Consider the following 26428-nt stretch of genomic DNA (forward strand, 5'->3'; position numbering starts at 1 on the left):
GTATATTGTTGCAAGCCCCAAATTCGCAAGAATTACAGATTAAGGTAAACTCTACAGTTCAAAGTATTCAAATGTGGCTAAAAAATAGTATGTTGGCAGTTAACCTAGAAAAAACTGTATGTATGAACTTAAATTGTAAATTGCCACCAACAGTGGAACTATTCAACTCTGAAATAACTTATGTAAATAATATTTCTTTCCTTGGAATCACACTAGACAAATCCTTGAAGTGGTCTAGACATGTCGAAATCTTAACCACCAAACTGTCACATATTATGTATCAACTGCGCTATTTACGATCAAGTGTTTCTTTGAGTGTTTTAAAATATGTGTACTATGCTAATTTTCAATCCTTAATCTCTTATGGCATTATTTTATGGGGTGACAGTGGCAATAGCACTGAGGTATTCACTATGCAAAAGAAAGCTATAAGAATTATGCTAAACCTAAAATATAGAGAATCCTGTCGACCTCACTTTGAGGCACACAAAATTTTAACTCTAACATCCATTTATATTCTGAACTTAATGCTATTCATAAAAAAACGTATAAATTCTCTCCCAAAAAATTCTGACTTCCATTCACATATGACCAGAACCAAAGACTGTTTACATGTGCTACCCAGGAAAACAAAAAGGAGTAGTAATGGTCCTCTACATAAGGGTACAAAACTATATAACCTTTTACCAGAAAAATTGAGAAGTTTGTCTTCTGTAAATAATTTTAAAGTAAATCTGAAAAGATACCTGACTGGAAAGGCATTGTATAGTGTTGATGAATTTATTAACTATTGTAAAGAAAGTATGTAGTTTGATGTGTTAACCTATTAAATGAGAATTGTATACCTGTGCTTAAGGTTTTGTGCTGTGAAGTAAGTGTTGAAGTATACATGGCTGTTGTTCAGCTTTCACTATTGTGTGCTTGAAATTTGTAATGTAACTTTTTTATTTTAGGAAGATGTCTTTGTTTTTTTGAGTGAACATTATCTAAAATACCAATTATGTATTATACTTGACGAAGCCTATACCATTTACTTACTTGTATTGGTTCTTTTGGCTAATAAAACTATTATTATTATTATTATTATTAAGTTAATAAATTCAGACAGGAAAAGCACTTATTCAATGTGTTGCTTATTTAACCATCATGAGTCCCTCAGATGAATTAAAAAACTGAGATGTGTATCACTGCACATAATAGTCTGTTGAAGACAATGATAGACTGAGAAGTGAAAGGAAAAGTAAAGGAAGGTTTAGGATGAGACACAGGTGACACTCATCCCCATTGACTGCCTCTCAAAGAGTTTAAGCAATAATGGATTACTACATTCAGATACATATGGCAATTTAAAAATTAAATTTGAAAGCATTACCTGCCACATAGATACGCCAATATGTATTATAAAATCCTATTATCTAGTTATGTGCAGTCCTTTCCTCAATTACCATCTTCATTGACTCAACTAAAGTGGTGACGTTTTTTTCTACAATTCCACTGGACTTGAATTTTGACTTACTCATATGTCCCTAATGATAACCATCTGCTACAAAAATTGGAAAACGGACATCAAAGCAAGTATAAAAATAAAAATTAATTGATTCACCACATTCACTCTTTAATTAAATCCTATTTGTGTACTGACAATGACAGAGCATCAACAACACGGATCAATTGAATGGATTGTAAGGTGGCATAATATTTTTTGGGGAAAACATAACTACAATCCAGAGCAGATATCTTATTAAAAAAGATGAAACTAGAATGGAAAGCTATTCCAATCAAAGTTGCATGTAGGAAGAGAATGCATTGATCAGTACTGGATAGAGGAAGAAAACAAAATGGAATACTTACTCCATTATAGCCTGCAATGTTGCTAAAATACCTCAGCTGACATGCTCTAGACATTCTATCTGCATTCAGCGACCCATCCACACTTTCATCTTTCTTCCTTCTCTTGGCATGACCACTTGAGGACCTGGATGACCCAACCTCTCTGTCCAAAACAAAAGTTATGGCCATATAATAAATCATGCAAAAAATGAACATGAAGAAATTTAGCTCAACTGCAAATCGCATACTGAAATAAGCTTTAACCATAAGCCATCACATTTAAATGCCTAATTTAAATACCCTTCTATGCTAGATTTTATTCCAGCTCTTTGATTTTATGGGCCTGAATGGGCACGCCAAGCATTTAAAGGTTAAGACACCAACTTCATTAGTATATGTACTCTAAATTAAATTACAAAAATACTAACTCCTTCAATTACGTCAACTGAAACAAATCACCGATTGGTAGGGGAATCATCCTACAGATCACAGACTGTTGCTGTAGTGTCCAATGGTGTGAAATTTATTTCCCCACCAAAAGTTATTTCCCAAGGTGTCCCCCAAGGATCTGTTCTTGGCCCTATCTTGTTTTTAGTATATGTGAATGATCTCACTAACTTTGTCTCTCGATCCTCTGATATCACCCCAGTGTTATATGCTGATGATGCTAATTTTGTTGTTACCTCATCTCAAGTGAATAGCTTATGTACCTCTGCTAACTCTGTATCCCAGCAGTTGTATAAATGGTGTGTTAAAAATTGTTTGAAGCCTAATGTTTGTAAATCTCAACTTATCTACTTCACAAATATTGGAAAAAATAATAGGCAGATCACTGTGGACCTTAACGGTGCATGTATACCACAAGTTGAGAGTACAAAGTTTTTGGGTGTGACTATTGATTCTAATCTTTCCTGGGCAATGCATATCAGCGAATTGGCACGTAAGCTCAGTTCTGTGTGTTATCTAATCAGGTATATACGCTCCACTGTGTCACTAGATGTTCTGCTACTCTTGTATTATGGTGAATTCCACTCTCATGTTCTGTACAGCATTCTGCATTGGGGTTCATCTCCACATGCCGTTACCATATTCAAAATTCAAAAAAGAGTGGTACGCTTATTGTCCAGCAAACCCTATCGGACACCCTGTCGGCCATTGTTTAAATATCTACGAATATTACCTGTGCCCTGTCTTTATATATTCACCATACTTCTCAAAGTAAAGACTAACTTCCAAGACTTTGTCCCAAACGCCAGCATTCACACTCATTATACGAGGCAGCACAAAGATTTGCATGTCCCCTATGTACGGACTAAAAGTGCTGCCTGTGGTGAACAATTTATGAGTCTACTTTTGTACAATAAGCTCCCTATGGAGCTAAAAGATCCCATGAGTCAAGGGGTATTTAAAAACAAGCTGAAAGACTTTTTACTTTCAGGCTGCTTTTACTCTATATCAGAGTACCTGTCACAGTAATATTATATATGCTCACCTCACTTTGCTGTTTGTGCCTTATATCTTTTATTTGTACCCAACCTGTGTTTTTGACGTGCCTTATACAATTTATGTATTGCATATAATTGTCTTTCCGGCAAATAAAGATTATTATTATTATTATTATTATCCTCAGAATAAACATACAAAAATGCAACTTGAAAAAAATCAAATATACATGAAGGCAAAGTTCTTAGCAAGAATTCTTAAGGATGGATACTTATGTACAGTCAAAATCCAAAGTATTGCAATGAATTAAGCAGCACCCATTTCACTACAGTTCGGAAAATGAGTCAACTTTTTACAGGGAGGTATGTATTGTAGAACAGAATAATGACATGATTCGAAGTGTTATCACACTGTCTACTTAATTTTAATTTCACAAACTATTCTACATGGCTTGCAGTCATCATCATGTACTTACCTCAGAATTACCAGACGATGATTGCAAGCAAATTGAAACACATGTAGTAGAGTTTATGAAATTAAAATTAAGCAGACAGTATGATATCACTGTGTGTCGTTTCAGACATGGATTTTTGGTATTTTCTGTAGTATCAGAAGGAAGGAAACTTTGAACAAAATTCTCATCTCTTGCAAGATTTTTATTACTACAACATTTTGTGGAAATACATATGGGATAAGTGAAAGATTTAATCTCAGCAAGGGATGTAACAACACAGTAAGTTAAAGATAAAATTTGTGCTGCAGTGGCAAAACTAGGAACACCTAGCAGCAAAAAATATTTGTGGCAAGGGGAACATCCTCAAATGGAATCGGCACTATTCAAGTGGTTTTGTCAACGAAGGTCTGCAAGTCTGCCCATAAATGGCGCAATGTTAAAGACGAAAGCTGACTACATTTGCAATTGGGAGAAATATCTTCGACCACCGAATCATACCTTATTTCAGTGAACCTTTCAGCAAATTTTCCAACCGATGTACTGGTTAAACATTCGAAAACTTGACAAAACTGATGTTGTCGGCATGATGTATTCGTAAAATTATCCAAAAACGTCCACTGCATACCAAACATATAGATTGAGACAAGTTATGCTGTTTTTACAGCTTTATTCGTCGATCAAAAATTACTAGAACAGGAATAAAATCACCGAAACTGGGTAATTAATTCTTTCTAAAATTGAAAATCCCCAGTTTATTTCTTTAAATATGTTGATACTCAACTAGATTGTGCCTGATAATGACTTTTACGCTGTTTTACTTTGTTAAATACCGCGGAAACAAAAGAAGAACAGTAAATACGAATGATTATGGGAGTTTGGTCAGTTTATTCAACATCTTCGGATACAATGAGCGCTTGGTTTTGCGAGTAATTACCGAGGGATTATGAACACTCGTTAAACCGGGCTTCTGCTATATTTGGCACAGATGTTTTGATAAAATAAGAATAAGACAATGTTAATTTGGAATGAGTGAATGCTTGGGCACTGGCTTGTCTATTCAGTGTTCACTGTTTCTTTTTGATTTTGCCTCTTTCGGCATAAACTCATTCGCTAAAACCAAAAGTCCCGGTTTGGCAAATGCATTAGTTTTAGAAAAAATGATGGATGGCTTTAATGAGAGAAAATAAAAATCATATAAGAGTCAGACGTCAGTAGTAGACAAATGGAACAAGACTGCTATGGTGGGCTCGCAAGGATACACTCCCTGGGGCGGGGCCTATAAGCATGAGGCTTTTCAACTCTGCACCGCCGGAGGGGGAGGACAGGAAGGAGAAAGGAAGGAGGCGCCGCCACGATAGGAGCCTGACGACGCCTCCTGGATAGGATAGGATTGGAAGGGAAGGAAAGAGGAATCCCGCACCATCACATAGGCGGGTGGGTCCTACCATCAGCGAAACCTAGAAAAACCATTAATGTTCCAGCGATTTTAGAGGTTTATTCTATGAGGACGAATAATGTAACGATAAAATCATTAGATAATCAGTAGTAGACAATTCAAGTCAAAAACACTGAACTGGTTACATTATTATTTGCAAGTTAATACAGAGTGTGAAACTGCGATATTACCTCGTCAAAAGGCCATGATGAATTCGACGAAATCGAAGCTGAAGACTTCCCCTAGCAAATGGGAAAGCTTCATAAAGAAGAAGATCATCAGAGTCCAAACGAACCAGCAGTAAGGGACGTCCACCGTGGTGTCCTAAAGCTACCATGAGTAACTCACGGATCTATAAAGATAATAAAATTAAAAAGAGATGGCCCCACCTGAAGATAGAAATAATCCACATCCAACACTACACCATGCATCACAAACTTATTCATGTAGATATTTTTATGCAGTTTGTCAAGATGCTCACGTGATGGTCTCTTACCTGGATAGACTGATACTCCCCATGGATTCCATCTCCCAAATTTGCTCGTGCAGACCCTGACATGCTTGAGTTGTGCCCGATGCTCGTCATGTCATCATCATCGTCGTCTATTGTTATGGGCCCCACCGGCATAGGCGTGGCACCAAGCGTGTCAATGAGAACCTTAGGGCCAGGAGCCAATCCCCTCGCCAGGAAGTATGGTCGGAAGTCAGCAAGGGAGTATATTTCCAAGTTGCCATTTTCCCTGGCCAAAAGAAGCCAGTATGTGGGCTTCACTTCCTTGAAATGACGCTGCCACCTTAGATAAGAACGTAATGTGAATAACCATTCTTTATAAAAATGGATCATGTTCACTAATGAGTAATTATCATTGCCAAACTCATTAACCTGTAGCCACGGCATTTAAATGCTCAATGGTCAGCCTTCACTGCTACATTTAACCCCAGCCCTTTAATTTTACAGGCGCTCTGAGTTGCTCTTTTCCAATGCCCAGAAGGAAGGGCACACAAAGCATTAAATGAGAAGGTCAACCAATAAAGGGATGTCTCCTCAGGCATGATGCAAATAAATTTTCTATTCACCAAGTTTATTCATCAATGAAATCATAAGATGTGAAATAGGTCGTAACTGTAGACACCAGATTAAATTTAAAATTAAGAGCATTAATAAATTCATAAATTATAACCCTCCAGATTCACTGAAACTTTTGGTTGACCACTATGTACAATTACTCACTTAGAATGGACCGAATTGTCATTGAAATAAATAAATTAACTGACATGGAAGTATCAAATACATAAATATGTAACTAATAAGTATACTGAAATAGCAGTTTAAATTAATTTTACCATGCATTGCTGCAATAAAAATGAATTCAAATGTGTATACTGATCCCACTGATTTCACGTCATGTATTTCTGAGATCTATACTGATTTCTGATATTTCAATAGATCCACAATTTGAAAAGCTTTAACTCTTACTTTTTTCAACTTTAAACTTGGAACAGTTAATTCTTCAGCTTAAGTTTTCCTTTAAATTCTGATAGTACAAAAATCTTGACAACTAAAAATGAGAAATAATGGGAATTTTAATAAACAGTCCATCAAAAGGCTGGTTTGCATGGGCACTGACACTTTTTGTCCTCATGCTGGCATGCAGATTAACAACAGCTGTAATCAACACCAGATGATTTTGCAGCACACGATAACTCAATTCCAGGACGGCACTAGCATTGAAGACTTTCAACAGAGCTTGAACATGCAAGGAAATGGAGGCTAAACATACCAAGGAGATGCAGTATTTGTGCTCTCATCTCCCACGTCATTGTTTCTCTCCCTCTTGATCTCAGACATTGGAGTGGGCAGCGGATGGTCAAAGATGGTTATTTCAGATTCACCATACAGCATCTCATCTTCATCATCTATCTCGCTGAAAATAGGATATCACTTATCATGAGAGTCCCAGTTGAAGAGGACAAAGATAAAATTTTTAAGCAAAAAGAAGCATGCTCATGCTAGCAATAGCATGTTGGATAGCTTTTAAGACTTTGAAATTAGTGAATGCCACAACAGATATAAAAATTGCCACTTATCACTGAAACAATTACATCAAGATTCACACTGAAAGGATATCACAGGTTAATGGTACAGTTGAATTCAAAAGTACATATTGCAACAAACCGAACAGCACCACTTTCCCCGCAATTCAGAAATGGCGTTTCACTACTTTCCATAGTACCAGTGGGAGGGACATTTGAAAAACATTCCCATTTCCCACTATATTTTTTATTCTACATCATTAAAGGGAAATGTAAACGGGATATGTGAAATGTTTAATACCGCATGAATTGTGCAGCTAATGGCAGATTATAACTCCTTCTCTAGAACTTCAATTTACTTTCTCTCGTAAATTGGCTGATCAATCAAAGAATATATTTTCTTACAATGAATACCAATAAATAGTCTTCGGATGAGAGATAACAAAAGAAAAATATACACATGAAAGATGTGCTGCAATATTATTGCAAAAAATCCCAAGACCTCATTTGAAAATTGATAAACCTATGCAAGATAAGGAAACGTGTGATTATCCTGCAGAATGCAACACTGCATTACAACGTTGCGTTAACTCATGATTGTGGCAAACTGATCTACCAGGCGACCGACGCGGTTGGATCTGAAAAAACTTCACTGTCCATGGGAACGAAAAAATGGGTGAAATGCTGAACAGATCAAAACTTCACAACGGATTAATTGACACTTTGTTCAGAGTGTGCCCAAAGTGTGAGTTCCTCTGTGCCACAGCACGTCACATCGGACAACTGGAGAGGCGCCAAGATTCAGGCACGCTTCAATTTTTCCAATGTTCCTACCTCTGACAGTTTGTAACTCACGCGTGCGTGGGAAGAGGACTAGCTGTACGTCCAATTTAAGCGTGGGTCACCATGACTCCACAGGGATGAAGCTTATTCTATGTTGTTTCATGGATACTGAAGAGAGAACCATAATTTTTCGCTCTTGAGCACAGTGCATGATGAGAACTCAAACATAACGCAATGATTATGACGTAGCGTAGGGTATATCCACCTATATGTTGTTGCTTACCCATTGTCTTTTGTAATAAAGTTCATTTTATAACCGCCAGGATTGGGACCGAGGTTCACAAAGAATATTTACTTAAAATTTTTTTTCAGGGAGGCGGACTAGCTATGGTGAGTCGAAAAATCTAAAACAAAACGGATCTTCCGCTTAAATTTCAGCCAATTGAAACGCACGGCCGCTATCAGCGATTGGTCTACGAAACGAGTTCAAAATCTGAATTTGAGAGTGAAAGAGAGTGTCACTGAAGAATGTGGACATGGCGGGCGACCGTGGGAAAGGAGGAGGAGGGGGGAGGAGGACAGCCTCAGCCATCTGTTGCGCCGCGTCGTGAGAGCCGCATCACTGAGCACCACTCTTGGCGCCAGGCTGCACGGGCCGCAAAGCCTAAATGGTGAAAGGTACGCAAAAACTAACGAAATTTTTCTCCTACAGTTCATAACTTACCCTGATTACCCTTAATTTGGCAGTATTCGCAAAATCATGCGAAAAATTAAGGGTGTTGGTATTTAGGTGCCTCTTGCTAACTAATTATTTAAAAATTTTTTTGTCTATCCTAGTATACCTGAAGGTCATCAAAATATGGTTGACGATTTTGAAATTTAAATTTCTTTTTTTTTTTTTGGGACAGCCTAGTGTATCTTATCTTTCATTCTTGTGTCCGAAAATCAAGTGAAATTCATATAATCCTAGATAAGCATAATAACCAGGCAAAAAAGTCTTCAGTTACTAAAATTCAGCTTATGTGCAAGCTAAATGAAAAACCTGAACCTAGAAGGGAATTCTTTTGGCTCATAGTGTTGCTATTTAGATGATATATTTATTGATATAATTCTAGATAAGTAATGCTATAATCAGAAGGAAAATGTCTATTCAGTGCACTCCCAATTATCCAAATGGGCTAATGATGATGGGGAGAGAGACGGCATGAACGATCGGAAAACACGGATAACCCAAACTTTACTTCAATATCTTGTAATTTTCATGAATTACATTACATGATTTCTGAGCGGGCCGCAAAGCCTATACAGTGAGTCCTCGTTTAATGTCACTTACCATTCCTGAAAAATGTGACGATAAACAAATGACGTTAATCGAAACATAATATCCCATAAGAAACAGTGTAAAAAGTGAATATCGGCTCCTAGACCTCACAATTCCTACGCGAAAAAATTTTGGTGTATCATATCTGGGGCATTTTTTACGATGGGAATGCCAAGCTACGGCATAATACGAGTTCCTGTCTTCATCGACGACATTATCAGCACTGACGTAAATCCTTCTCCATTTTTGTATCTTCCCGCATTTGCTTTTCGGCTTCGCTATGGTGGTCGCCTGGGCATCATCATCGCAGTTACAGGAACCAAAATTATTGTGAACACGGCGAAAAAAGTGACGACAAAAACTCCGAGTTCTACACGGAAAAATTCCTTGAAATCACTTTTTAGGTTCCTGAAAACCATTATGTCAAGTAAAACCTTGCCCACCTACTTAGGAATTCATTTTGCAGAAAATTTGCTAAAACCGTAATCGCAATTAAGAATAAACACACCGTTTTACACTTCCTTTAGACTGACTGTATTTCCGCCCACAAAACGAACAACCTGCAACGCCCGCCGCTTCGCGTTTTTTTCTCGCGCAAAATTTAAAAGCCTTGACGTTATCGTGAAGCAAAGGTGCGATAAACGAATGATGGTCTCAAAATTTTCGTGACATTATCACGAAATGACGTTAAACGGGGTGACGTAGAACGAGGACTGATGAAATTTTTGCCCTATGGGTCATAACTTACCCTGATTACCCTTAATTTGCCAGTACAGTGGAACCTCGAGTTATCGTTTTTCCGGGGGATGGATGAAAAAAAACGATGAATGCGGGAAAACGATCAATACGGGAATGTTTGTCCAGGTTGCCTATGTCCCAGGAAACGCTGGATTTTTGCGAATTATGACATTCATTAATGGATTCAAAAAAGATTTTAGCTGATTACAGGAATATTATTAATTTATCGAAACACTTAGGTCATATTGTTGATTCGAATTATATCTCTTTCAAATATCCTAAAGGATTGCCTTGCTAAAAAAATGTTTCACTCCACTCGGAATTTTCACTGCTATTTCACTGTAAAATTCTTATCCATCAAATGCCATTTCAAGTACACGTATTTACGAGAGAAATGTGCGTGTTAAGCCTCAAACAACTGATTTTGCCGTCGCAGTGATTGGTTATGAGATGGATCAAGAAGGCCAAAAATTGTTTATCATTTGAAATGTTCCTTTCTTGCAATAAAATTTTTAATATGATTGAGGCAATGTGGCATAAATTGTCATCGGCACGCCCACCTGATCCTCGGCTTCATCCCACTTCTTGTTTTCACCAGGGATCTCGCTCTACCCCCACCCCTGCCGTCATGTACTAGCGGACATACCGAGGCGTGCTGTAATATTCACGCATTTCTAGCCCAGATTCTTTTCTTCATCTTCAATTATTTTCAGTCCATCTTTTAAAGTTCTCACTTGTGTCTTCGGAAGGGTCATGGTCCGACGACGAATAAGAATAAAACTAATAAAAATGAAACCGGAATCTATTGAACCCACACGGAAAACACTCGCCGGTTTTAAGTCAACCCACTCTGGAAAGTACGGAACCACTCGTATGAGGTGAAGTTCGGCACTAATACTATCGCATACGGCATAAGCAGAGCCTACTGCAGAGGGTGAAGCATGACCATAAGACTGCACAAATTTTTTATCCTATAGAGAAGACAACTTACCCACTCATTTCTAACAATAAGTAGCGTAGCTCTAGATGAGCAGATGAATTCAGATTGCTAGTATGGATAAAAAAAATATCCTGAGAAGATATCGCTTCATTAGCATCTCAGACAAGTGATACTTGTAGCATAACTCGTAAATTGTAACCAGACGCCCTGTTTTCGAAAAAAATCCGCATCAACTGCCGTGAAGCTCACTATCAGCTGCGAGGATATTGATATTCGCCAGAAATCACCATCACATTATTCCAACTATTTCCTTGCTTAAAATGGTTAAATAACGTTAGAAATACGTAGTGCTTGGTATCATTCTTTTTTGAATTACGTGCACATCACTAATATCTCAATCTAATAAAAGTATAATACCAATTGCCGAAATTCATTTTTACACAACTTTTGGGCTAACAGGTGATTCATGCAGCAGTTGACCTCCAGAGGTGGGGATCTTTGAAGCGAGTCAGCTAAAAAAAAGTCAGCGGTCGAGAAAGCGGGAAGCGTGAAAAGGTTTCTTTTGTTCACGAGTAACTTGATATTTTTTTTTCGAAGCTAAGGTCTTCATAATACGATCCCTGCTCGAGCTGGGACCTTTTTTTATTGTGGAGAAGAGGAAAGCTTCAGACGGGGAGAGGCGAGTTCTGAATGGAGGGGGATACCGGATCTTGGGAAATGCGATAATGTAACTATCCCACGGCACTCAGCTTCTCCCTATCGTATTTCAATCTCCTGGGGAAGATTCAAACTTTGTGTCTGTCGTTATTAGCCATAAATAACATGTTGTAAACACTTCGTCTTATTTATGTCAAACGATGGATGCGGGAAAATTATACGACGGGACCGCGATCTTCAAACGATCAATGCGGGAAAACGATACTTCGGCAAACGATAGATGCGGGAAAAATTACATTGCCTTTATGGAACTTAATTTGGGACCAGGAGCAGCGAACGATGAATGCGGGAAAATGATGAATGCCGGAACAATAGATCGGGGTACCACTGTATTCGTGAAATTGTATGACAAATGAAGGGTGTTAATATTTAGGCACCTCTCACTAACTAATTATTTAAAATTTTTTGAAATTTTTCTTTGCCTATCCTTGTATACTCGAGGGCCATCGAAATCCGGTTGACGATTTTGAAATTTAAAAATAATGTTTTTTTTTTTGGGACAGCCTAAAGATACACATGCTAACACATTAAAACAATCTGAGAAACTAAATAAACAAAAATAGAATACCGTTTTATAAAAGTTCCCCCCACTTTGTTTGTAGCATTGCTGGAAGCTTTGTTTGGGGTGGTTGTTCCTGCATTCATGGCGCCAGGTGAAACACTCTGGTCTCCTTCAGGTCCACTGGTAGAAAACAATCCCGAGACATCTCGATAAGCACACAATGTGACTATCCGTGACCCCTGCAATCATAAGATTGACATGATCCAACTCTATTATTTCTTATCACTCACACATACGATACGAACACACATAATAGATGGATAAATTCTTTCATTTCATTTAATATATTATTAGCTAAGGAAGCACAGGAAAAAGTGGTGGGGATGGATTTTGGTATCAAATGGGGTCCAAAATAAATTTTTTAACCTATGCAGGTGTTGGAGCAATAACTATATTCAAAATAATTTCTTAAAAAAAACACATTAACCACAGTAAAAGGGGAATAAATAGGACAGAGAATTAGCAACACAAATCCAATCATTTGCACTTCTTAAGATGCAAATATGGAAATAAAGTCTAACACACAGAAACAAGCAAATTATTGCTAGCATGTGAGACTACAACACCTCTCCTATGGTCAAGGTCCTTAAGTCATCTAGCAATGTATAAATGGACATACAGGGCCAGCTAGAGTAACTAAAATTCCATGCAGACGACGATCAGCAGCGGGAAATAAAACTCTTGATTGAGTTTAGAAGATTCTTCAATGGTTAACCAATCGCAAATTAAGATAAATGTTGTCTAAAATCTATGGTTCTATATTTCATAACGCAAATACACAATTATTGCTGTGGCCTCGCATTCAGTTGACTACAGCCCAAAGGAACCAGAGATTTCATCGCACTCGGACATATTAAAGCCATGACTAGTCAAGGTGAAACTGGAGAGGAAGGGAATGGCAGAAGTGAAGGAAATGGAAGTAGAAATAGCATGAGCCATAGCCAGGCACTCGCCTGCGTAGACAAATTGCCTAAAGTCCTGGTTTCCTGGAACTGCTGCTGCATGATGAAGTGATCACGTGCCTGTTACCTTGACGGAAGCTCAGTGTTCATGTTATCTAAACATCAAGGTGCAACATTACGTTCAGTGATCACGGAACCGCGTCCTGCAGCAGTTGCATACTGGGCTTGTGCGAGACACAACTACGCAACGTGGTGCCTGACCTTAATATGTATTCAGGATCCGTGATCTCGCAGATATGGGTGTGCAATTTTTGGAAACCAGGCATCACACGGAGCAATAGGAATACAAGTACAATCACGTTATTGCCGCTAAAAATAGTAAAATAAATCGGTAATAGATAGCTGTAAATGATTCCGGAGAGAGAAACCTTAAATAACAGAAAATATGCATAAATAATAATAAATTGTTTGATTTACATGAATTGAAATTTGAGGTAAAAATTCCATTAAAAATTTAAGGTAAAGTTTAGATTATTCGTGTTTTCCGATTATGTATTCCTGTTTGCCTTTCCCAATCGTTCGTTAGCCATTAGGATAATCATGCTGTATGTTCAAAATACATAATTAGTGATTTTGTAAGGAAGCATTTTTAGTACCACAATGTGGATAATTAAGCTCTTCATTTTTCTAAAATACATTACGTAAGAATTCAGGGTTCCCACTCTATCTAAATAATGAAATTCACGTTTTTTTCCAGGTTTTCTCCTGTTTCTTTTTCAAGTTTTCACGGGTTTTTCAGGTTTTCACGGTCTCAACATCGTCAAATTCACGGTCAACAATAAGACAATCACCGGACGTATGAAGACCGTGAATGTAAACGCAGCATTGAAAAGTGGTATCTGTTATGAAGTCACCTATCATATGCAAAATTCAGGGCAGTCTAAAGGCCCAACCCAACCGCGCTCTTGCGCGGACGCCAAATACCATGGCCTCCATTAATGTGCGAATGCCCTTAGGACGGATGAGTCTGGACACTGGAAGTCCTTTTTTAATTCCTCGCCAAGAGATTGTTTTTTGCACACGTTGTTATTACCGCACAATAACCTAATTTACCTTAACCATACTTTCTAAGAGTGCGGAAAATATTTTATTAAAATCGTTTATAGAATGTAATAAATCAAAAATCAATTTCATATAATCATAATGCTCTTGGTTTGAAATATAGACAAAATAAATACCTGCTTCAACGCGCTATTTTCACTTTCACTTCATTAATCACATAAACTCAAACGAGGTGAGCGCAGTCTATTGAGAGCTATTGCTAGAGGTTCGTGAAAGTGGTTTTATTTTTTGCTAAAATTCATTTTCAAATCATGTGATTTCGGTGTTATAGAAAATCTTGGCGGTGTTATTATAATGCTACAATTTTCCCACGTTTATTGGCAATTTATTATTTTATGGTACACATTCCATGAATACTTATACTTTTATTAAGCATTTTACAAAACATTTAACACAATTTCGATTGCACAAAATTTATGATAAAACTAAATGAAAGACATGGTTCAAGTATGTAGTCTTGGTAAATATGATCGGCAAATGGCAAATTCCCACTACCTCATATGTGTATACTTCAAGAGCCATTCCAGAATTTTTGGATTGTTTCTCTACACTCAATAAAGCCTTTAAAAATGCCTCTATAGTAGCAACAACAAGCTCCTCCTTTGCTTTCTTTGACTGAGTGACTGTGATTTGTTCAAATGATAGCTGTCGTTTCGTGGCTCCCCTTTCTTTCGCACGTTTAAGTGTATCGCTACTGATGTGCTTTAACAAAGTGTCACATCTTTCAAATTAAAATCTTTTATCACAACTTTGCACAGTTTTCACATAAAATCCTTCTCGGCTGAATTCACTTGCCCTGGTATGAACATTATCAATAGCTTTTGGCATTTTAAAATTCCTATCCTTTGTTCGATATTTAAAGATGGAACTACGATAAAAAAACAGTCCAACCACAAAACAAAACCTGTCACAATGGTGTTTTCAAACTGAGTGCTGGGTAGCTACGGTATAACCATAGTACTGTACAACTTACAAATTGAGCGAAATGTTTCATGTCATGGGTTCCCTTTCGATACCCCTCACCCAGGTGTTGAGGGAAAGTAGGAAAGCAGCTAGATACAAAAAAATTACTTAGTTTTGATTACAGCTGTTGCCAATCGGTCAGGAAAGGCAGTGAAAGAAGCTTCATCTTACTTAGCCACACTTAACAAAACATAATCGGATTCAATGAAACTTGAAAAATTATTTCACAATTATCGATCCTGAAACATCTAGAATGAGATGCTTTCTCACCTAAAGAATTAGATATGTATTAGATTTGGCCTATATCGAAATGATTTTTTTTGCATATAGTTCAGTGGAGAGCCGAATCTGACGATCTGTCCCCTAATAAGGAGAACCCCCTCTCCTCCTATCCTTTCTATTCCTTCCTTCCCTTCCCCCACTGCTAGTGCTTCGTGCTTCCAAATAACCATACGTGTCTATGGATGTCTTTAAATGAATCGAATCACGCAGTTGACCGCACGGCGCCGTTGACGGCCGGTCGCCATTTCAATGCGGCCCAGTGGTGCGCCGTCTACGGCGTAAAATACAGGCAGTGCTACATTGGGGCCGCTTTCTGGCGAAACTAATTTTCGCCGGCCGCCGTTGACTTCATGACGCCGCGCCATGAAATGCAGGCCGCTTTCAGACGAGACGACTCTCTGCCACGCTGTGGGCCGTGCTGAGAACGGCGGACCGGTCCCAGCCAGCGGCCGTGTTTAAGTCAACGAAATTGATACATTAGACCCACACTCAAGGTTTTCCTGCAACAAGTTATCCAATAACGCTGTCTAATGTGTCGCGGTGAGTCACCGGAATAACTGCTCGGCATCGATGCGTGCCGGGCGCGTGAGCTTGTATTTTCGCTCTTCCGCGGCCGCGTTAAATTTATCTCCGCACATTTTTAATTCATAATATCTTATTCTTTAGGTGAGGACGCACCTCATTCTAAATATTTAAGGATTGATATGTGGGAATCGAAGAGAAAGGCTGTGATAAATTTAACGGCAAATTCTGGCGGAGAAATCACTACGGTGCGCGATAATACGCCGATGCGTTATGCGCGAGACTAAACGAGCCAATTGACCTTGGAATCGTAATGAGATAGAGCAAATGAACGTCGGCAGCGTTAAACAATGAAGGCTTTGGTTTTAAAAGATTATGACTCATTAGATGTGATTTTTTCGCTAATCCACCTAAAATCGCATAAAACGCGAAATTTCATTTTTATTTACCAATTTCGCGTTATTTCGTTTTATTTCGCGTTATTTCGCGATATCGCGTCTCGCGAAATTCACGGACCGCTAGCTATTGCCATAAATTGAAAGCCTATTTGCCGTAGAAATGTTTCCTTAAGTAAAATCCCAATGGCAAACTCATATTTCTAAGCATATGGCATGTGCCCTAATTTTGTGTGGGAACCGAACTTCGAGTTACAAATCAGATTATTTTCATAAATGGTTCATTCTGGGTCCATTAGAAATGCAAGTTATTTCATTCGTCCTTTTTCGAATACAAGTCCATCCCAAGCCATCACTGAAATTGAAACGCTTAGACAAAATAACAGACTTCTGCCATTAAAATGGAAAATATCAGTCAATGTGTCGTCATATAGAACGGACCAATTACTACACTTTGAATAGTCGTGTGTAGATAAATGCGTAGACTAAGAGTCTGCGAGTTTATGACCTTGAAACATGATTAACATATCGAATTTGATCAGTCAATTGTAGTATTATTATCAAGATTGAGATATTTTTAAGGTTTCATGGCGAAATTCACGGCTATTTACAGGTTTTTTCACGGTAGACGAAATTCACGGTTTTAAGGTTTTCACGGTTGAGTGGGATCCCTGGAATTAGAGATGGTCGGTTGTGGTACCCGGTTCTCGGTACTGCAGATTCTTGGCCTAAGGAACCGGTATCAAGAACCAATCGCTAGAAGTCCGTGAAATTTGCAAGACACGATATTGCGAAATAACACGAAATAATGCAAAATCGGTAAATAAAATCGAAATTTTGCATCGTTTGCGATTTTAGGTGAATAAGCGAAAAAATCACATCTAATGAGTCATAATCTATTAAAGCCTTTATACTCTGGTAGTGCTCTATCGGCATCCTTCCACGAATACAGCACCGAGACCCTTGACTCACAAGTCGCATTATTTGTTTTAACGTGAGAAGATGACAATTGTTTCAATGACATATTTTGAGAAAATTATAATATTCATTAACTTAAAAGCATTCCACACAGAATATTATTAGGGAAATTAGTGATTTCATTTTACGCATATTTAAGTGGCATCGAAGAAAATTTAAAAAAAATTTTGTAAAAGTGACATGTAGGTGACTATAACATTTCTAATATAATAAAAAAGGTGTAAGTAGGTACTCGAAAAAATCGTCATGGCATCAATAAAGATGAGTGAAATAAAGGTACAGCAGAAGATCGCTAATCCCGAATTCTAACTACCGAATGTCTAAGGAAAAAGGGAGATTTGCTGGAATTTTGTCAATTTAACGTTTTCTGTTGCCTCGGCGAAATGAGCAATTTATGATCCTCCTGTGCGCACATTTTGGATTTCGAGGTCATCTAAAAAAGGAGAATCTTTTTTCTAGCATGCGTACAAGTCGATGATGATTCAACTCGATGATAACACCAGATTCGTTGTCATATATCCGCGGCCTCATACAGGACGAATGGAGCCGGGAGAAGTTGCTTATGTGGCGCGCTGATCACCTTGACTTCGACTCACCATGTTTCACGGCAGCTTTTAATAATTTTGGTTGGACCTTGAAAAAGGTTTAATCTTCAACGGAACTGGATTTCATCTGAAAAATTGTCAGTGCCTCTGGATTTTGGCAATTTCGTCCGAATTATGATGTCGAAGTCAACTACCAAGGGATTCCTGCTGGATTTTCGTATTTTTTCGCGCTCATCTATTTTACCGTGATTATGCGGTGATTTTTTTCCAGCATGAGCGATTGATTTGGAGTCATGGACCGTGATAGTTCGTCAAAACTCCGATTTTCATTCCCTTTTGACATAAAATAGCACCAGATAAATATCTTTCAATCGGCGATATCAACCAGCCGCATGTCGGTATATGGGCTCCGGGATATCTAAATTACGATGTAAAATAATGTTGTTCCGTTAGGAAAGAATGCTTTCACTCACGATCATGACAGGGGAAACACTTCCTCGATTCTTTCGCTGTTCCTCCGTGGAAACTGACCTCGGAATGGATTATAAAAAGAATCTTCTGGTGAACTGCGCAAATGATATTGGGCCTCTTTTGAAAAAAGAAAGTAGCCGACTTGAAAAACATGGGGCTAACAATGGACTGCCTGTAGAGAGTAGAGTTGAAAGGGGCATGAGTCATCAATTGAAAACATTACGAGGAAACCATCATTGTAGCGGCCCTCGGAGGATAACTCGTTCCATCAGTCGTCACATATCGTTGAAGTTCACGAAGTAAAGGATAAGGTAGTTAGAGGTTATCAAGGGATGACTTAGCTCCATTAGATCGGATCTGATACAAAAAGTGTCTGGTGTTTGGATCAGAAGGGGAGCGAAACATTATGAGAAGACAAATCACCCAGCTTGCGAGTTGAAGGTCCCAGCGCTGCATTCGCGGAATAAAGCAGTTGAAGAAGCGTTCCCCGGTAGATTCTATTGACTCTTTGATAAACTTTCATGAGACTCTTCTTGTTGATGAGCAGAAATTCGAAGATTTGGATAATCATTTGCATGAGCCGTCATGAAAAAACATTAAATCGGGCAAAAAAATCTTGTGCGGGAAAAATTTTTACGACCATAAATGAGGAAAACGCAAAATGCAGACACACTAAATACGGATAATTCTTACATTGCCCTAATAGGGAATGAATCGGGACCCCAAAAATAAACGCTAAATGCGGAAAAACGTTAAATGCGAAGACATTAAATCCGGATCCGACTGTATTTTGCTTTCCCTTTTCAATAACATCAGAAAATTTTGGTATTAAATTTGATCCTCTGGTGCTAATCCATTCCTGAGTCAAAAGGGACTGCCTTATCTTTCACGTCTTGAATTTGACTTCAATGGTTACGTGACGACTGACGACGCGAGTTATAATCCGAGGGCATTCACACTAACTCCTGTTCTGTTAAAAGTAAAAGTGATTGTTTAATGTTTCCACCTGGCAGAGTTAATCAAATAGCTATTCAAGGTCCAACCATGTTTCACTTCAACCTACTGAGGTACAAGTTGAGTCAGTTTTGATCAGCGGGCTGCGAAAGCAATTTTCTCCCAGCCCCATTCATCCCGCAGATGTGTGGTTAGCTTGCGGAATGAGACAATGCATGCTGCTTTTACCATTAGATTGAATTGAATCACCATCGAGTTACGCGCATACTAGAAATATGATCATCATTTTGGATGACCTTGGAAGCGAAAATTTCGGTACAGGAAAATTTTTAATTGCTCATTTGGCCAGGGCAATGGGAAACATAACTTTGGCAAAATTCTAGAAAATATTCAATTTGAGACAAATATTCCACATTTCATAATTCTGGATTAACGATCATTTACCATAATTACAATTAATATCTAATTAACAGCATAGCTAATAATTGGAAAATTATTATTCTTCATTAGCATCTCCATGTAATCTCTACATGCACGCACATAACTAAAATCGACGCATGTGCCGCAATCTTCTCGTAGAACAGTTCTCTGAAAAGTTGGATTAGTGAATTATTTTATGTCATGGGACTGGAAAAATGCACTTCGTAACCGAGGTCGTCGTATAAATGAAAAGTCTCATAACCGAGGTGGGAAATACATGGGTTCATATGGGGTTATTCATGGGACCAAAAAAAATCAGTGTTTAAGTGAGGTCATCGTATAACTGAGGGTCGTATATCCGAAGTTCTACAGTTTGTTTAAGTCATATTTGCTATGAGGAAAAGGCAAAAATGGGAAAGTCTTAGGTTTTCCCGGCATATCAGTGGCAGAAAAGTTTCTCGGGGGATCAGCAAGTCGTGGATTGAAACATCGGGAGACATGGACAACATCAACCGGTGGAAAACCTGAGAAATTTTTCTGCAAAAAATGGGATAGGTTTGCCAGACAAAGACAAAAGGCTATCAAAACCATACCTGTCAGTTCTTCGTCTCTTTGAGGCAATCATGGGGTCCAAAAGGAATATCACGGCGGATAATTGGTTCATATCTATTAAACTGGTAGAAATATAAAAAAAAGGGATGACATACATTGGTACAAACAAAAGGGGAATATTTATTGATTTTGCATTTCCGTCCAAAGGGCGCGAAATGGGCTCATCCCATTACGAATTCTCAGCCAACATGACCGTAATATCCCATATAATCCATAAATAAATAAGGCTGATTGCTTAGTTTCATTAATGTGCGACAGGGTGAGGGATGATAAAGAGTCAGGGTAACCAGAGGTATGTACCGTATAAGCGTGTGTAAGAGGCGCACCCCTATTTTGAGCATCGAAGCTATGAAGAAAAAAAATTTGCGGCACTTTTTTATACTATCGCGCAGTGGTTCAGACGTACGCCTGGAATTTCGACAGTTATCGAACTTTCGTCTTTCAATACTAATTGAAAGAGGAAATTTTGATAACTGCGGCGGTAATAGCGGCGGCATAAGAGGGAGTAGAAAGTGTTCCGATCCTCTCTTCGCATACGCCGTTGCTCTTCGATGCTTGTCCTATTCACGAACAATTTTGTTTAAATGCTCTCGCAGGAGTATTGCAATAGAATTGCAGCCGTGGAAAATTTTAAGGCAAAACACGACAGGCACAAGGCATGAACCTTCCCAAGAGCTTGGACAACAATCTCAGCGCCGGGGCAATTTCAGCGCCGTAGGATAATAACCACGTCGTGGATTTAATTGAGCCACATTCGGCCCTCCATCAGCCAATGCCTCTGCCGTTTTATTTTCTTTCTGAGACCCCACAGGAAAATAGGAAAATATCAAGGAAACAATGGAAACGTGTTTCATCCCTACCCCGTCTCACCAACTGACCTTGATCGATCTCCCAGTTTCTGGAGGCCAAATCCTAGGTGAGTCATCTACTGAGCCCGAAGATATCTCGATAGCTTTGAATAATTGTATGACACGCACGAGGTTCAAATAAAAGAAAGAGATCTAACGCGACGCATATCTGACAGAATTTAAGTTTTTAAAGCTCTAATTGTTTGACACAAAGATTTAAGTTACAACAAGGCTACTAATATTCAAAATAGTCCAAACAGCACAATTTCGGAAGAAACAAGCGTAGCATAAGCGCATTCAAACAAGGCGAGACGGACTGGAAACTTCAGGTAACGCAAACTGCGTATATCATATTGCTGCGCCTTCGCCCCTTCGCTTTGAAGGCAGCGACGTCACATGCAAGGTCGGACGTGTTCGTCCATTGCTCCTTCGCTCATAGCCTCGTTGCTTGAAATACAGAGGGGAGGGAGCGCGCTCCTTCCCCTCGACCTCTCCTTCAGCGCCCTTCACTTATAAGCATTTCCGATTTCTTCTGTCCACCATTTAGTCCAGCAATGAACACACTCGTTCGAATTTTTTAATGCGCAGGTTTCAACACCAATATAATTTTCAGTTGCAATAATAGCGTCTGAAGATGATTTTTGGAAAATCAGGTCCTCAGCGTAATGGAAATTACGCGGCAAGACAGATATTGACTATTAACCAGGTATGTCCTTCAAAACTACGCGTTTCACTACGTTTCATAAGCGATGACTATATGCAGTATAAATGCCGAAGGATGCCCACTCGTGGCAGTAAATAGAGCGCGCCCTCCGGAGCGAAAAACCTAGCGCGATCTTCCATGTTCACCTCTGGGGTGCCGACGTGACGGCACGATGCTTACAAGAAAAGCAAACAGGAGCATTTTAAAAATATGTCACTAAGGGAGAAACTCCCCTGCCTGCCGCTTGTTTTTGACCCAGGGTTTCAGATGACTGACTCACGCTGAAAACCAAGGCCACTCAGTTCCCCTTGGACTTGCGACCGGTGATGGGGAGGGGGGGGGGGGGGGGGGAAGATAAGAAGTTTGTGTAAGAGGCGCACCCCCATTTTTGGCTGCAATTTCTGGGAAAAAAGGTGCGCCTCTTACACACGCTTATACGGTAATTGCATTTTACAATGTGACTACAGGTGGCGTAGATACTTAGACAAAATTTTCTGTAGCTACACATGGTGGCGAAGATACTTTAGACATAATGTTCTGTAGCTACACATGTGGCCAAAGGACAAGGAGGTTGCCAATGGCGGTATTCTTCAGAATATTATATATTTCCTCTGTCAACACTTTTTTGCTTAAACAGTCTGCAAAAGATAAGAAAGATATGACACGATTTAATTTCATAAAATCGACAGCTGCAGATCTTGTTAGACCCCATATGGGAAGGAGAATGTCAAATCTTTGACTGCCAGGACAGGTACGATTTAATTATGCATAAATTCTCCATCTCCCATTGGAAGAGGCTGAAGAAGTTGAAAGGTTCAAGAAGTGGACAACGTGTTGACTATACCCGCCATGCAAAAAAAATGGAAAACCTCTTTCTTATGCTGCCGATGCAAAAAGCCTATGTGTGAGCTATTGTGAGAAAATGTAGTTTTGATCGTCTGCAGAATGAATCAAGAAAAGGAAAAGGCAGGATAAATTTCATGGTTTCTTATTATTTGGCCTTCCCACATTAACATTAAAGGCCTTACTTTTACATCTTGCGAAATATTGATAATTAAATACGATAATAATAACTCAAGTGTTTTTGATCCCGTTTCAAAAGACAATTTTACTGAAAACTTGGTTCGTATTGGGAAAGCATTAAATTAAATATAAGTTTTAGAATACCTAAGCAGTTAAAGAAACATTAAATTAAGCAATAAAAATAACGTTGCAACATTTTATGAATTTTTCATTTATTGATGTCTCCCAGACCGCATTTCACTGGTAGTGTAACAAGAACTGCACTGGTTAAGGGTAAATAATAGGTATAAATAAATAGTGACAATATAAACTGGGAAAGGATTGGACTACTACGCCTATAAATAAATCTCGACTATAATTCTACCAATAAATATTTAACTCTTTGGTTAAAAAAAGTGGGGAAATTTAGAGATCAGTGTTAAAAGAAAATCTACAGTGACATCTAGTAAAAGTTTGAAGAAACTTAATTTTTCATTGATAATTGAACTAGAACACTGACATCTGCCCAGCAATTCACAATGAGTTTACTGCCAACAATGCAATAAGTAAGTTGAACCTTAGCAAAATAAGCATTCACTTACATTTTTGACAATTAAACCCATACGGTTATAAGAACTAAACAAATAAAATTTTATGATCTGTTCCGAGTTCTTAACTTGTCATGGTGAATGTGGAATGAAAATTAATCATGAGAAGACCGAAGTTAAGGGGCATGAGTTGAGTGGTAAAAACAGATTATACTACTCACAGCTTCAACTTGTGGCGGTGGACGAGTGACTGTAAGCTTGGCCGGTTGCTGCTGCCCACCAATTGTGGGGCGAGCTTCTCGCAGTGTTAACAGAATGACCTGACCATCACGTCCTAAAATAGCCACATGCGGGTCAGCTGATGATGCATGAATGACTGGTGATCCAACGTCCAACGGCATATGCTGTACCTGCTCAACTCCTTGGAGAAGTCGTACCCCCATTTGTGAAACCTGGATTTAATAAAGAAATAAGCACATTAATTTTACCAGGGACACAATAAAGCGATTATCTTCAATAAAGATAGATAATGCATTGGAAGTGGATTGACTTCATACAAAAATAATTTGCATTGGAAATGATGAAAGACATAATAGAGAACACAGATGATGGGCAACAGAACTAAATGCTACTGATTATGCTTTCAGAAAACTAAAATTAGAGCAATTTCCCTAATTTTTTTAGGAAGATACAGCAAGCTGACTGAAATTGATGTAAAAACTGACTACTATTCTCTAGAAAAGATAACCCAATCATGCATATACTTGCCCAGATATAAATACATAATGAGTAAACAGGGTGACAAATTCACAATGGAATAAATCCAATTTTTTTCAGAGTGTGATATGGGTTTGAATTCGAGCCAAAATTGGAATGACAACGGACAGCATGCAATGGAAGAATGGATTTGAGTACATGTTAGAGGCAGCTGAGTCAGTCTCTAAAATAAACAAAATGGATTTAACTCATTCACCATGGAGCAGGACCATAGTCATTGACTTGGGCCCCACTGAATGCACACATACAGCAAAACCTCTATACAAGGAACCCTGATATGTACAGTGAAATTTTAAGAAAACCTCACTATTTTTGAAGTCATTGGCCTGGTCCCGTCCATTGGACAATGCTTGCAAAAAAATACCTCCCGTAACAAACCTCTCTACATATGAAAACTCCCTACAACGAAGTCTGCGCTTGGGCCCAAAACATAGTGAGTGCCCCTCTACCAGAAATTATTGAAAAAAGAAACTGTAGTGTCTTGCATTTACAGGTAATTCTTTCCATAATAAGCAGGAAGAACCACAGGGGAGGGTGCCACGTCTTAAACATTCTGCTCCGACCTTTGAAGGGCTCACATGATAGGCCTGTGGAGTGGAGGGGGTGGCGGAGGAAACTTTAAAACACTCTGATTCCGTGAAGGCCATAGTCAACTCTTATGCTTCCCACCACATGGCACCTGCGAGGAAAGCCAAAGCTCCGTTCCACACGGCTCCATCGATTGCTTCTCTCCACGTGGCTCCATCGATTGCTTCTCTCCACGTGGCTCCATCGATTGCTCTGCTTCGAGCAGGAGCGCTCGACAAATCATCACTCCTCTCTGAACTGCCGAGGCATTTCACAAGTTGAAATGGTTCAAAATAAAATTTTCGGGGCAGCTCTTTTTAAATTAAATTTTGATTTCCATTGAGTATCCCTTAGGGCTGCTTCACATGGGGTACATCATTGCACAGTCGGAATTGCATCCTGTAAAGCAGTGAATTTCCAGAACGCTTGCAAGAATGCATGGATGCAAGATGGTAAAATAGCCCCCGCGCCGATTCTGAGCTCGCATTCTCGCAATTTCAACAAATGTTTTCTGTGCTAACCTGCACAATGAAATGCCCCATGTAAAATGGCCTTTATGAAAAACCAGCTTTTCTTTCTTCAGCCTTTAGACTGCGGTGTGTATAAGCATAAATTAAATGTCAGTATTGAAATTTATTTACCATTGCAAGTTGAATGAAAGGTGGTGCCTGCGCTTAAAATCACGATTGTTGCTTGGCACTGTTCCGCTAATATTTTCACTTGATAATCTCATCAGATTATCTTTCTGTATTGTGTTACATTGGCACACGTGCAGATGGTTAAGATGGAGCTCAGTTTTCCCTTAATTAATCGTATCAGATTACTTTCTTCATTGGTTTACATTTGCAGAGGCATTGATGGATGGAATGGAACCAAATTTTCTCTTCGAAATATGTTTAAGATTACTTTCCATTAGGGATGGACGGATCCAGGATTTTTTTGGATCCGGACTCGGATTGGATATTTTTGGATCCAAATGCATTTTCAAATTCCTGCTACAGTAGAAGCCCGGTTTAACGAGTGTTCATAATTCCTCGGTAATTACTCGCAAAACCAAGCGCTCGTTGTATCTGAAGGTGTTGAATAAACTGACCAAACTCCCATAATCATTCGTATTTACAGTTCTTCTTTTGTTTCCGCAGTATTTAACAAAGTAAAACAGCGTAAGAGTCATTATCAGGCACAATCTAGTTGAGTATCAACATATTTAAAGAAATAAACTGGGGATTTTCAATTTTATAAAGAATTAATTACCCAGTTTCGGTGATTTTATTCCTGTTCTAGTAATTTTTGATCGACGAATAAAGCTGTAAAAACAGCATAACTTGTCTCAATCTATATGTTTGGTATGCAGTGGACGTTTGTGGATAATTTTGCGAATACATCATGCCGACAACATCAGTTTTGTCAAGTTTTCGAATGTTTAACCAGTACATCGGTTGGAAAATTTGCTGAAAGGTTCACTGAAATAAGGTATGATTCAGTGGTCGAAGATATTTCTCCCAATTGCAAATGTAGCCAGCTTTTGTCTTTAACATTGCACCATTTATGGGCAGACTT

At 38.7% G+C, this 26428-nt stretch overlaps 1 protein-coding gene across 2 annotated transcripts in view; it reads right to left on the reverse strand.

The window, feature by feature from the left end:
* LOC124156620 (cleavage and polyadenylation specificity factor subunit 1) overlaps positions 1-26428 on the reverse strand; it is a 153741-nt gene that overhangs the window by 56994 nt on the left and 70319 nt on the right. For both annotated transcript variants that reach the window (XM_046531267.1, XM_046531266.1), the window contains 6 exons: positions 23746-23976; positions 12264-12436; positions 6944-7087; positions 5659-5956; positions 5354-5514; positions 1852-1993 (listed from right to left, as the gene is read on the reverse strand). In XM_046531267.1, the coding sequence (XP_046387223.1) occupies positions 1852-1993; positions 5354-5514; positions 5659-5956; positions 6944-7087; positions 12264-12436; positions 23746-23976 (1149 nt within the window). The remainder of the gene's footprint in view (positions 1-1851; positions 1994-5353; positions 5515-5658; positions 5957-6943; positions 7088-12263; positions 12437-23745; positions 23977-26428) is intronic.

The sequence above is a fragment of the Ischnura elegans genome, chromosome 3 (genome assembly GCF_921293095.1).
Source record: "Ischnura elegans chromosome 3, ioIscEleg1.1, whole genome shotgun sequence".
NCBI lineage: Eukaryota > Metazoa > Arthropoda > Insecta > Odonata > Coenagrionidae > Ischnura > Ischnura elegans.